The sequence below is a fragment of the Artibeus jamaicensis genome, unplaced genomic scaffold (genome assembly GCF_021234435.1).
Source record: "Artibeus jamaicensis isolate MK-2021 breed Jamaican fruit bat unplaced genomic scaffold, CSHL_Jam_final contig_594, whole genome shotgun sequence".
NCBI classification, from domain to species: domain Eukaryota; kingdom Metazoa; phylum Chordata; class Mammalia; order Chiroptera; family Phyllostomidae; genus Artibeus; species Artibeus jamaicensis.
Genome location: NW_026521898.1, coordinates 652,700 through 666,681, shown reverse-complemented (window position 1 = coordinate 666,681; position 13,982 = coordinate 652,700). Strand labels below are relative to the sequence as shown.

The following is a 13,982-nucleotide window of genomic DNA, read 5'->3' as shown; positions in this document are numbered from 1 at the left end:
TCCTTCTTTTGATTGTGCAGGGAGGCATAGTATGTCTGCCTACACCTCCATCTTGGCCAGAAGTCCAAAAGTAATGGAATTATTAATAACTCACCTGGTATATACCCTGTTTCCAATTTTCTGTCTGAAATACCTTATCCTTTGCTCAGATTAGATGTTAAACCTGAAAGCTATTTTCAGATTGTGACCTGGCATCATTAGGTTCTGCTCCCATCAGAGACCCCTTAGTGGCTGCCCATGACCTGTGCTCTGGAGCTTCCCCTTCACCTGGGCACTTCTTGGAGACTCAGCTTTGAATTTAAATACATTATAATTATATTTTGTTCACATTTGCTATATAGTTGAAACAGAAATTCTTTTCTTTCCATTCTTTCAGTACTCATGGTCTCAATCTTTGAACTGATATTCGTACTAAACTGCTTTTTAATTGATCTCCTTCTTAAGAATGTACATTTATGCGGGTACTCTATTTTTCGTAGGTTAACAAGTTTACATTGAAAAAGTAAGCTGTATTGTATGAGTCTGCATGCCTGCAGTTGGCTGTTTGTTTTGATTTGTTCTCAATCTCAGAAATTTAAAGTCAGAGAATTAAGAGACCTAGTCATAAAAGAACTAAGAAATCTGAACTTTTCATTGATGCTTAATTATAGATACTATTAACATTGTAATATAATAATAATACTATTAACATTGTAATATAATAACAGGTAATATTTATTTAGAACTTTTTAATCACATTACCTAGATGTTCTCACTTAAATATCAAAACTACGTGGCAAGTACTGTTGTTATTCTTATTTTATAAATAAGGACATGTTAATATTAATTCCTTAAATGTCTGTGGTGATTTATATTCTACAGTGTGATTTCATATACATTAGTGTACCTTTGAATTTGGAGTGTTAAATATTACTTTATTGGTAGTTTACTGAGGAAACTGTAACTTTAGAGTTATTAAATGGTTTTGCTATTAACTAACAGCAGGACTTCTGTCAGTTTGTTAGCTAACTATTCATTGCTTGGTCATCTTCATAGCTAGGGTCTTCTAGTTTAAGGTTCTTAGAAACCAAGCATGTATTTAAAATAATTATGGGAGTTCTATTTACCCACATGTTTTCTATTGCCCAACTACTTAAGCAATCTAGTCTAAAAGGAGGGATACCTCCTGCACTACACTGTGAGTCAGTGAAGACAGCGTGAAGTGGGTTAAGATAGGGGTCAGGTTTACTTATCTTTCTGAACACGAACAGTCGGTCAGCTTTTCTTTGCCTCTCTTTCCTCCCCTGCACATTTCAGATGATTGGACAAGGTGACCTCTAAGGTGTTAGCCCTCATGTATAATAATTTTATATCATTCTCTCCTAAGATAGAACTATATAAGGCTATATAAGATAGAACACCTCTGCCCCGGAGAGGTGTCAAACTCATTTTCACCGTGGGCCACATCAGCTTTGTGGTTGACTTCAAAGGACCAAATGTACTTTTAAAACTGTATAAATGTAACTACTCCTTAACTACAGGCAAGGAGCTCGGTGCTGCCACTGGATAGAAACAAGGTGGATAAAACAAGGTGCAAGGCCAGATTTGGCCCACGTTTGTGTTTGCCACCTGTGATATAAGGAGTAAAAATGAAGAGAGCAAAAATTTTTTTTTAAGATTTTATTTATTCATTTTTAGAGAGAGGTGAAGAGAAGGAGAATGAGAGGGAGAGGATCAACAATGTGTGGTTGCCTCTTCTGTGCCCTGTACCAGGGACCTGGCCTGCAACCTAGGCATGTGCCCTGACTGGGAATCGAACTGGCAACCCCTTGGTTCATAGCCCGCACTCAATCCATTGAGCTGCACTGGCCAGGGCAAGAGAGCAAAATTTTTTAAAATTATTTTAAGCCTCTCCTAAGAATTACCTTGTGAACCATATGGTAGCAATAATATTTTTTAAAATTAATCTTGAAATGAAAGTAAGAAAAGTTACATTATGAGATCAAAGAGAATATTACTTGGAAACAAATTTAACAAAAGAAGGGCAAAACATACTCTGGAAACTACTTAACATTACTGATAAACTTTTTAAAATACCTAAATAAATGGGAAGACATTTTGTGTTTATCAATTGGAAGATACGGTACACTTAAAACAGCAGTATTCCCCATATTGATCTACAGACTCAACACAATCTCTTATCAAAAAAATCCCAGTTGACTTTTTTGCAGAAATTAATAGTTGATCATAAAATTCATATGGAAATTTAAGGGTCTGAAAATATCTAAAACAGTCTTTAAAAAAAGAACAAAAAACACTCACACTTCTTGATGTTAAAACTTAATGTTAAGCCATAGTAATCAAGAATTTGTGGTTCTATCATAAGGATAGATACCTAGATCAATGGAATAGAATAAAAGTGAGAAATAAACTCACTGATTTACAGTTCATTGATTTTCAACAAATGATGTCAATTCACAGGGAGAAAGAATAACCTTTTTAACAGTGTTAGGACAACTGTACATACATATGCAAATGTAAGAAAGACCTAAATGTAAGAACAAAATCAATCAAATTTATTTTAAAATATAGGAGAAAATCTTCATGATCTTGGGCTAGGAATATCCCTCTTGGATATGACACTGAAAGCTCATACTACAAAAAAAATAGACAAACTGGACTTCTTTAAAATAAAAAAAAAAAACCTTTTGTACATCAGAGTTAGCATGTAGAAAGTGAAAATATAACCAATACAAGAGAGAAAATATTTGTAAATTATATATCTGATAAAGGACTTGGATCCAGAGTACCATATTTTCCTGTGCATAATGCACACTTTTTTGCCCAAATTTTTGAGGGAAAAATAAGGATGCTCATTTTATATGGGTAGTACCTGAAATACCTTGTATCTGTTCATGTGTTTTCTGATTATTTGTTATGTAAAATTTCTTGTACCATTCCCTGGCTGGTGTGGTTCAGTGGATTGAGTGCTGGCCTGAGAACCTAAGAGTTGCCAGTTTGATTCCTAGTCGGGGCACATGCCTGTGTTGCAGGCCAGGTCCCCAAGTAGGGTGCACATGAGAGACAAGCGCACATTGATGTCTCTCTCTCTCTCTCTTTCTCCTTCCCTTCTCCTCTGTGTAAAAATAAATGAATAGAAATCTTAGGAAAAATTACTTTAAAAATTTTTGTACTATAATATGTTCAAAAATAAATGCTAAAATTTCTTTATAATACAAAAAATAAGTAGCTAAATATAAATAAATAAATAAATAAATAATTGAGTTAAAAGATTAAAGCAAAAGTTTTTTTTTTTTTTCTGAAAGTTTAGGCCAAAAACCCTGAGTGTGCATTATACATGCAAAATACTATATATAAAGAACTCTTACAACTTGAATAATAAAAAGACAAGTAGCATAGTTTAAAAATGGGCAAAGGATCTGAACAGACATTTCTTGAAAGAGGATAAGGGAATGACCAATAAGCACATGAAAATAAAGATGCTCAATATCATTAGTCATCAGAGAAATCAAATCAAAATCATTATGAGATAGCACTCAATATCCAGTAGGATGACTATTGTCTAAAAAATAAGCCATAACAAGTGCAGGGGAGGATGCGGAGAATTAAGAACCCCAGTTCACTGCTGGTGGGAATGTGAAATGGTGCAGGCACTTTGTAGTACAGTGTGGCAGTTCCTCAATAATTAATCATAGAGTTGCCCTGTGACCAAGTAATCCCACCTTTAGGTACATACCTAAGAGAAATGAAAATGTCCAAATAAGAACTTGTCCATGAATGTTCATAGGAGCATTATTTACAATAGCCAAAAGATGGAAACTACCCAAATGTCCATCTATTGATAAACGAAGAGGTAAAGTGTGTTATATTCACATAATAGAATATTATTCAGCCAATAAGAAGTAATGAAGTACTAATTTATATTGTAATATAGGTGAACTTTGAAATATTATGCTAAGTGAGAGAAGCCAGTTACAAAAGACCATGTATTATTCCATTCAGATGAAGTGTTCAGAATAGGCAAATCTATAGTGACGAACAGTAGATTCGTGGTTGCCTCAAGCAGGAGAATTGGTGGAAAAGGAGGAGTGATTGCTACATGATATGCAGCAATGGGGTTTCTTCTTGTGGTGATGAAAATGTTACAGAATTCACTGCAGCTATGACTGCACCATATCTAAGTATACTAAAAGCCACTGAATTATACACTTAAGTGAATAAAGTGTATGGTATGTGAATTATATCTCAATACAACTGTTAAAAATATAACTAAAAGTAATTTTAAAGAATTGGAAATTTCAAATAAATTTGACTAGTTATCCAAGATAACTTTTGGATGAATGACTCCATCAGTCCTAGCATGCCATTGTAAATTCTGGTAAGGTGAGAGCCTGGGCTTCATAGTCACATTGACACTGACTTGAACCCCGTTTTAGAATGACCAATTTGCATAGCTTCTCTGAATCTCAGCTGCTTTGTCCACGAAATGCAGCCAATAATAATTCTTAGCTGTGGGTTGCTCTGAAAAATTAAAGAGTTTTTGCATCTAAAGAGGTTAGTACAGTGTTAAAAGCAGTGGCCATCATCAAATGTTTCATGCTTGTGGTCATCGCTGCATGAACTCAAAGAGAAAGGCCTGCTGAAAGGTTTCTCCCTATGATTGCACATTCTGATCCTTCTCCCTGGATCACTGTCCTTGTCTCACAACTTACTTACTCCCTTCATGACCTCACTGGGAGACTCATTCAGGCTTCTTTCTTGGTGGGTGTCTTCTGACCACGTGCAGCCACGGTGTTATAGGCCCTGACTGTTTCTGCCCTTGCAAAGCCTTTATTTCATTTCTGGCAGCAGAAATGATTGGTCTATCTTACCCTGTCTGTGCTGCTTGAGAGTAGGTACTGCTGCTTCACTCCTGGATCCCCCAGTGTTTGGTAGGTGCTCAGTTTATCCTGGTTGAAAGCATGAACATGACACTACAGGGCCTAAGTGGATTGCTTGAACTTCTTGTGCTTCCATTTGACTTCTAAACATTAGTTTGCTGGTAAATAGAATAATCTGAAATATTTTGTGTTGGGAACTTTTAATGATTTGGCATCACAGATTTATCTAGTATGCTTTGGGATGATAGTATAGTCCACCCATTAGAATGGAAAGATAGAGCCCTGGCTGGGTGGCTCAGTTAGTTGGAGTGTCATCCTTTGCTACACCAAAAGGGTGTGGGCTCAGTCTTCAGTCAGGGCACATACTTAGTTTGTAGGGTTTGATCCAGGGTCAGGGCCTGTTTAGGAGGCAACCAATACATGTGTGTGTGTCTCTCTCTCCCTCTCTCTTTTCCTTACTCTCTCTAAAATCAACAAACATATCCTGGGGTGAAGATTAAAAAAAACAACTGTTCCAAGTCAATAGAAAATCGCTAATCAGTGATAGATTGGAAAGAATTATACCTGATATTTCTTCATTTAGAAAGGTTCTTTTTTGAGTCAGAAGCTCTGTGTGTTGTATAAACTACCACAGAAAGTTGAAATTTTGGCTTTCTGAAAGTACTCTTTGAACTTCTAGGAGAAACTGAAAATGTGGATTTCCATGGAAGTCCTGTTGTCATTTTTAATAACATGGCGTTGGTTTAAATGTATATACTGTGTTTGTATAGTAAGTGAATCTAGTATATGTTTGAACTTGCACTGAGCCATATTCTTGCCAAAATCTACTTAGAAAAATTCCCCTTATTGTGCCAATTTCTGTAGAAACCAAAAGTATTCATCACAACATTCACCTTCCTGCTTCATCTGTAAAGGGACAAAGATAAAGTTATTGGTAAAGTATGATAATAATCTACCTAAACTGTGTGAAACCATTATTGACTAGTTCATATAGGTGTTATTACCTTGAGAATTTGGCATTACTTGATGTTTTGTGGTAACTTTACCTACATACAGAAGCATGGATAGAATTGTCTCCACAGTGTCTTCTAATTTTACCCTTTCTTTGTGTGTGTGACCTGTTAAAAGTAGATGGAGGTTCATATTAAAGACCAGAGAATATTAAAACAATTTCATTATTTTCTTAAATATGTGACACCTTTCAATCATTCATTTCAAATATTAATAAAAAATTCAGGAGCCCGTTTTTGCCAATAACACTTCAATGAAATTGGAAGCTAGCACTGCGGTAAGTATAGTATAGAGAAACTTTTGATTTAGACCTGTAACCTATTTTATAATTGGATGGCTATGCAAGCCTCTAAATAGAAGTGATCTTCTCTTGTTGACAAGTCAAATGCACTCCTTGTTTGTGACTTTTAACAGTTACATACCCCGTAAGCTAAGTTACTTTCTCCTCCTCCGCCCCAGGAGCCCCAGAATAGCTTTATTAATAGGAATATATGATGTTTATGTTCTTAAAAAATCAGGGTGGTCTTAGATGCCTGTCTTCCATTCTGGCACTTCCTTTATTATACAACCCTTTTGAATTTTCTGTTTAAAAACTGGCATTGTGGCGGCTTTTCCTTGGCCTAGTGCCTGGGTTACATATTGCAGCAACAAATTAGGAATGTTAAGACATAAGTCCCCCAAAGAAAAATGTTTGTTATGAAAGTAGAGCTGATGTGACACTTAGAATTAGGGCTTCTTAACTTGTCTAAATGGCAGTTAATGATCTTTTTCTTTTATTTTTCTTTCTTTTTTCCCCCTTAAATTATTACTTTAAAGAAGGGGAGGGAAAAGTTTTAAAAGGAGTGCCTAGAGGCTGAGGTTGGGTTTGGTTCACCAAACTGTTACATGTCAAATGCATTCTACTGATAATACATCTTTTGTCTCTTTTTAGGAGCTAATTTTGTTACTCGAAAAATTAGTCGGTCAGTAGCTAAGATTTACCTTGGACAACTGGAATGTTTTAGCTTGGGAAATCTGGATGCCAAACGAGATTGGGGCCACGCCAAGGATTATGTAGAGGTAGGAACTAACTCATGTTCTTAACAATTCCTATATTGATTGGTATTTTAAATCCCAGGCCTTTAGTGGCAAAGGTGGTAGCATATAAAATTTTGCTAATGCAGATATGTTTAAGCTCATACTGCTTTCAATTTAAGGCCGTTTGATCCACCAGTACATGTAGCTTATACTGAATGTTACTTGAATGAGAGAGCCTTTTTAAAAAAAATGTGTTGTTCATTGTTTTGGATGATGGAAGAAAAAAATGTTTGAATGGTGTTCTTCGCTTTCTAAAGGTTTTTTTTCAGCTCTTACTTTTTCCACCTTCTCCTTCTTTCCTTCCCAATTCACATATAACTAACTGTGAAAATAGTTTTCTGGTATAAAGGTACTGGTTCTCAGATCTTCAAGAAATACGGCCTGATTTCAATTTGTATAATGTAAGACCTTCACATTTTATTATTCTACTAAATTACTCTTAAGAGTGATATTCTTATATAGCTTTTGGTTTCTGTTGCTTAAGAGTCTGTTTATTGCCCTACACATTTCTTAAAGTGTGGCTTTTCACATCAGTGTACTTTGTCCATTAAATAAAGAGATAGAGATGTTAATGATGCTATTGCGGAATAATAGACATACTTAAAGGAAATTTAAATTGTCACGTTCGAGACTTATATACTACACATTAAAATTGGGTTTGTGCTACATATGTAAATAGTATAATCTTTCTTTAAATAAGTCATTGCATTTTACCTTGCCCTAGTTACTATGCTTTTAGATATCCATGGTGGTTCTGTGGCCATAGATCTGAATGAGCAGGTTCGTGACATTGTCATTTTCCCTGGCGCTTGCTTGTTCTTGTTTAGGTGCTTATAGATTTCCTAAGCTGTGGGGGACTGTTTCCGTCTTTCAGGATTCCTCCCTGGGAAACTGGGCCTGGCTTCCTTGTTCATTGATTCAGAAAGAAACTTGAACATTTACAAAAGAAAGCAAACAGGTAGTTCACTTGCTAACACAGAGGTTTGCTTAGGCATTTGTTACTATTTATGTTTATAACAATTAAAAATGTTGTATACTTGAACACCTAGCACTGATTTATATTATGAACAAAAAATAGCTCAGATTTTAAATTTTGAACATTACAACATTAAATACATTCAATATTTAATATATAGATTGAAAAATTAAAACATTTAGATATACTCTTATGAGCTTTAATTACAAAGAAGCATTTAATGACATTAGTCAGATATATTTTAAGAATGTTACATTAAAAAATATCAAAGGCCACACTTTCAGAAATTATTAGAAAATGGGAGGAGGGAGATATTAGCAGAAGCTGAATTTGTGTAACCTATATGACCTTACCTACTTAAAAATGTGAGGCAAGTTTTTAAAAAATAAGTACATCATTTCTTCAATAGTATCATTTTGATGTAAGCCTTCTAGCTATCTGAATATACTTAAGAGTTTTACAGAAGGCTATTTTGTTGTCTTTCTTTATCCAAACTCTTGTTCTTTGAATTCAGGAACTAAATAGATCACATTTCATTCTATTTTATTTTATATTTTTGCACTGGAGTAAAGCAAAAGTTTGTATCAGAATGCAAAAATAGATTTTGATAGGGAGAGAAACATCAAAATGTTAATGATGCTTATTACCAGTTATGTTTATGTTCTTTTTTACATATATCTGTTTTTCATATATTTGATGTTAAATATATATAAAGTTTTTAAATCAGGAAACAAAATAAATGACATTTTAAAAACCTACCAACAATGCATGAAACTGTTAAATAAATATATAAATAACTAGAAAGTCTTTTGTGAGCTTAGTGAATCTGGAAGAAGGACCCTGCTGTCATTTTATTCCCAAAATGCCATGGCTCTCACTGTTCCTGGGTATAGCTCAAACCTTGGTACAAAGGGCCCATATTTGTATTCATTTAAAATAAACATATTTTGGAAATATTTTGGCTCAGAGACTTCAAAAAGTTTTCCCTAATGATGTCATTTTGAAGAATCCTTAACAATATGGTATCAGTACAGCATACCAGAAGTCAAAACATTTGTGTAAAAGCAAGATATTCTGGCCTTACAGTAAAATACAAAATTTTCAAATTTTACAGAGGGACGCACATAAAAAATTAAGTCATTCTCATTGGCATTAAGACCTGATTTGTTCCACAATACAAGTACGTTTTAATATTAAAGATCCCCTTGGAATTCTGACTGTAACACATGTAAGGAGCATTGTATATGTACTTTTATGGGTTCTTGATTTCTAAAAAAAGTATCATTAAGTAAGAAGTCATAGTTTGCTATCACCATTTTAAGAAATATAAAGGGATGGTAAATATAAAGGGATGGTAATCCCTTGCCTTCTTAAATGTATTAAAATAAGATCACTTCATAGACTTACTACTAAAAGTAAATATTGCCAAAATTAAAATAAAAAAGCACGAGAATAAAAAGAGAAGCGTTGTTTTGTCTAAACTAGGCCTGCATCCTGGCAGTGCAATTGGCTTTGGAGTGAGGCGGCCTTGAGAGCACAGATCAAGACAGCTAGTACTAGCATCTCATCTATACACATTGTGACTGTGTACTCCCCTTCTTTATACACAAATGTATTGTGTTGGTAAGTCTTTAGATGAAGTGCCATACTTCTTTACTTATGGTTGGATTTCCATGATGGACAGCTGAGAGCGTTGGACAAACAGGGTGTAGGTGATCCAGGCTGTGTCAGTGATTTGCTCCTCAGCTTTAGACAGGTTTTATATCTAAATTTACCCATCTGTAAAAAGGACATAATAACAGCCCTGTAAAAATTAGCATTAATATGCTGTATATAACATGATTAGAATCTACCTCTGCCTTGTAAACATTTTTGCAACAGTTTATACAAAGCCACTTCCTGTTGCTGAGTCAGGATCATTAACATACATTTATAGTCTTGTTTCCTAGATCAAAGTTAGTTTTAAATTATTTGGGTGGGTAAGAAGTATTTCAATTTGAAATGAAGAATATAAAAACTATATTAAATTATATTATTGTGTTTCAGAATAAAAAGTTATATGCAGTTTCATCTTTTCCAATATTTTATTATAAACAACTTAAACATCCAGAATAGTTGCATGACTTTTACCAAAAATATCCTTATACTCACCAACCAGGTCTTATAATTAATATTTTTGTTACATTTTAAGGAACAAAAAAATTCATATTTAAAAATTGCTGTAGTGGTAATGGCTCAGAGCTATAAATACTCAATTTACACAAACACAGGTTATCAAAAATTTGCATTTCTTGTGGGATATAGTCGATTGGCAACTCCAATGTTTGAAATGTTTTTATCTTTTTATATAATTGTGATAACACACAGCCTGTTTTTATGCCTCCCCCTCCCTATATATTGAAGCAACTCCACATATTCATGAGAACACAGTGGGGTTTATATAACACATTCGGGTCCATTCTTGTCGTCAGCAGTAGTGCCTGAACACTACTCCGGGTGACATTGTTTCTTTAATACATCTTCTATGGAGTACTTATGGTCTTCTACTAGTTGCTAAAAATAGCAGTCCTCTAAATTTTGTCCAAAGTCAAATAGCCCAGCAATCACAAAGGTAAGCAAATTTCTTTATTGTAAGACTGACTTCTCAAAACTTATGATATGTGAATGTGCATCATAGCCTGCTAGGGTTAATAAAGGATTTCTAAAATGTATTTAGTCTTTCTGCCATTTTAATAAAAAGTAAATGGCATCATATGTTTAAATAAAATTAACGGAAACCATTTGGTTAACAAGGTCCCATTATGATTCCACCTTGATAAAACTAGGTAGAACACAACTGTAGCCAGAAAACATGGCTAGGCTAGAAGGATCTTTCAGCATTGACCACTAACAAAATGGTTCCTTGCTCTTGAGATGCACGGACAATCAAGTAACCTAAGTCTGAGCCCTTCTTAGTAGCACTCAGTGAAAACTCATCGCTGCCAACAGCCAACCAGACGGATGCTCTTGAAGAGTTCAGGTGCAGTCCAGGGGACATTCAAATTATTGGGTGAGGATGGACATTTATGAATTTTAATATCACATTCCCTCCCACACACCATATTCTTTTTTCCTCTGCTTTTTCTTTCTTTTTTTGTGGGGAGTAGGAGGTGGGGGTCAGGAGCCTAATTAGTAAAGAAAGCTACTTTTAGAAAAGAAAATAATAATTGCTGGATGATGGGCATTTGTTTATGTGCCAGAAACTTTGCTAAGGACTTTATATACATTGTGTTATATAATATGTACAACAATCCTGAAAGGTAGAGAGTATATCTCATTTTATGAAAAAAGGGACCGAGGTTAAGAGAGGTCAGATAACATATTCATCCCAAACTATGACCAGTTGAAATGAATGAAGCCAGAACTCCAGCCCTGGCTCAGTACCTAACCCACACTAACAACTACTTATTTTTAGTGAAGCAAGGAGAATAGGGACATTAGCAGTGGGATCTGCATAACTTTCCATTTTGCAGCAGGACAGAACATTAAGTTTCTGTCACTTTTCTTTTTCTCCCATACATAGTCCATGGGGAAAGACAAATATGTGGAAGAGACTGGCTGACTCAGCCATCAGAACTTTCTGAACTCACTATATTGGCTCTATCAGGCAACAAGGCAAAGGGTGTACTGGGGGAAATGGGTAGTTAGGTGGCTCTCTTTCCCTTTGTCCATTGGCTTCTTAAGTAAGGTAACTTTAATTCCAGCTTTCAGTTCTCAGCTCCTAACAGAAACCTTGGGTTAAACGGGGAGCCTCTGGCAGTGGGGAACAGACTGTTAGCAGAGTTGGGGAGAACCGACCATCGTTTCTCAGTCCTTGCTTTCTCATCTAGTCCCGTGTAGTCTGCTGTTAGCACTTTGCATTCTGTGATAGTTCACACAAATTTGGAAGAAAAGGGTGCCATTTGAACATTTGGGATTTTATTTAAGGGAAAGCATGCTTTCATGCAACATCAGAAACCTGTTCTTTTTCATATTTGGAAGACTAGTTTGATTTTTTATTTTGTTTTTCTCTTAAGTATTAATGGTACCAGAACCCATTCTTCAGTAAGGCCTCACTTAACAGAAATGCAGAAAGTCATAGTTGCCTATTTCCTCTGGCCAGATATTGATCCCTGAGAGTGGTCATGCCTCCAACTCCCAGAAACTGTAGGCCCTGTGCACATTGTTATCTCAATAAATGAAGCCTCCACCATCCATATTTCTAAATGGGTTATTTGTCAAATTTCCATCTACAGATAATTTAGAAACATGGAGGTGGATACATTTTTAAATCATATGCAGTTGGGTGAACTTTAAAAATAGAAACGTGAGCACCTGACATTAAATTTGAAAAGTAGTTCTAGGCAACTGTAGTATGTATATGTATGTGGAGAGAGAATGAAAATGAATACAGAGTGGAGTTGCATATTCAGTAGATACAGTGCCTGTGGAAACGGATTATGAAACTTTGTGTAAATGCCATTTATTTTCTAATGGCTGGCAATTAACCACATTAAGGTAGAAGCTTGTACTCCACCCTTTACTCACTTCTTTTGATGCCAAGTATCATCATACTATTGTGGATCACGAAATGGCTGTCTGTACCTAAGAGAGTATGGTTCTGTTCCTGGAAATAAAAGTCTGTGGAAAACAGTGTAGAAAGCTTTTTTTCCTCTTAGATTGTTATGCTCATTCCCTTACCTTTGAAGTGTACCATATGATTCCTTAAGCTCTCTCCTTCCACCCCCAGCTAAAGTGGCTATTTAATTTTTATAACAAGACTATACATATGATATGGACTTAATTACCTCATAAAATATGACATCATCTAAATTTAGTGATGATTTTGCCTATAGAAGGTATATATCTTCAATATTAAATTCTTCATTAGTACACTAATGTACCCTGTAAAGGACCCCCAAAAAAGTATTTGCAATCAAGGTAGTCTTTCTCCTATTTTCATTTATCCCATTCCTATGAACACCCAGAAAATAATATCTATCTCCTGTCAAAATCCTCATTTTTAAATTCATTCTAAAGTACTTTTTGTCTTTTTCCTACTTCTCAATGCTTAGTTGCAAGAAATTACTTTAAAAAAGTATGTGTTTTGTCCTCACAGAGCCTTGGCTCTGTGGCCCTGCTCTAACTTTCTCAGACCAGTTGAATGCTCCTTGCTGCTATCTCTGGAGCCCATGCTCCAGGTTCCCAGGCTTGGCCTTAGGGTCCCTTTATCACAAACGTGTTCATTTTGTCTTTGCTTCCAAAGCCCCAAAGTAAAAAACCTTTTCCAAATAGAATGCTTCCTAAACCAAAGACACCCATTTTATTTTCTGCTCCCATTTACTCTGTGCTAGAAAACATCTGCTTATTTTCTGCTGTGGAATCATTGAAGGGAAGTCTCAAAGATTCTTCTCATTCTTTTTTTAGGCAAAGAAAAACGTTTGATCCCCTCTGTGAGTGTTAGGTCATTTGCATTTGTAAAATATGTTATTTATTTTTCTACCTGTGGGCTTTAGTATTAAAGCCGGGATAACTGAGGCTTTGTAGAGCAGTTAGATCTGAACTTGAGGGAGCTCTCTGATGGGAACTTTAACCTGCCACACTGACTGTCTGCTCTCCTACTGCAGTCAGTGGCTGTGAGACCAGGAGACAGACACCTGCAGGAGAAGGCAATCTTTGGGCTCTTGTTTGAAATAGATATTGGGGAAGAAAAAAATGTTCGATACTTTGACTTGCTAGTTAAATAGCTATAAAATAGATCATCAACTTTGTTTCTTGTTCTTTACTCTGTGCCCTTTGGTAGTTAAAGAATATTCAAAAGCCACTATTCTCTTAGCACCAAATTTCCAAAGTGTTTCCCATATCGTTTCCAGAGTTGCTCCAGAAACTGTGGAGTTAACATGCATGCAAGCTAAACAGGCTTCATTGGATGCATTCAGGCTACCATGAACTGAAGATCCCCTTTTCATTTTACAAAAGAGAAAGATAGACTTGGGCTTCTACTAAACCCAGTTAATTCA

At 35.4% G+C, this 13,982-nt stretch overlaps 1 protein-coding gene across 1 annotated transcript in view; it reads left to right on the top strand.

Annotated features, from left to right (window-relative positions):
- GMDS (GDP-mannose 4,6-dehydratase) overlaps positions 1 to 13,982 on the top strand; it is a 711,168-nt gene that overhangs the window by 321,879 nt on the left and 375,307 nt on the right. The window contains exon 7 of the mRNA XM_037128689.2: positions 6,823 to 6,950. Coding sequence (XP_036984584.1) covers positions 6,823 to 6,950 — 128 coding nt within the window. The remainder of the gene's footprint in view (positions 1 to 6,822; positions 6,951 to 13,982) is intronic.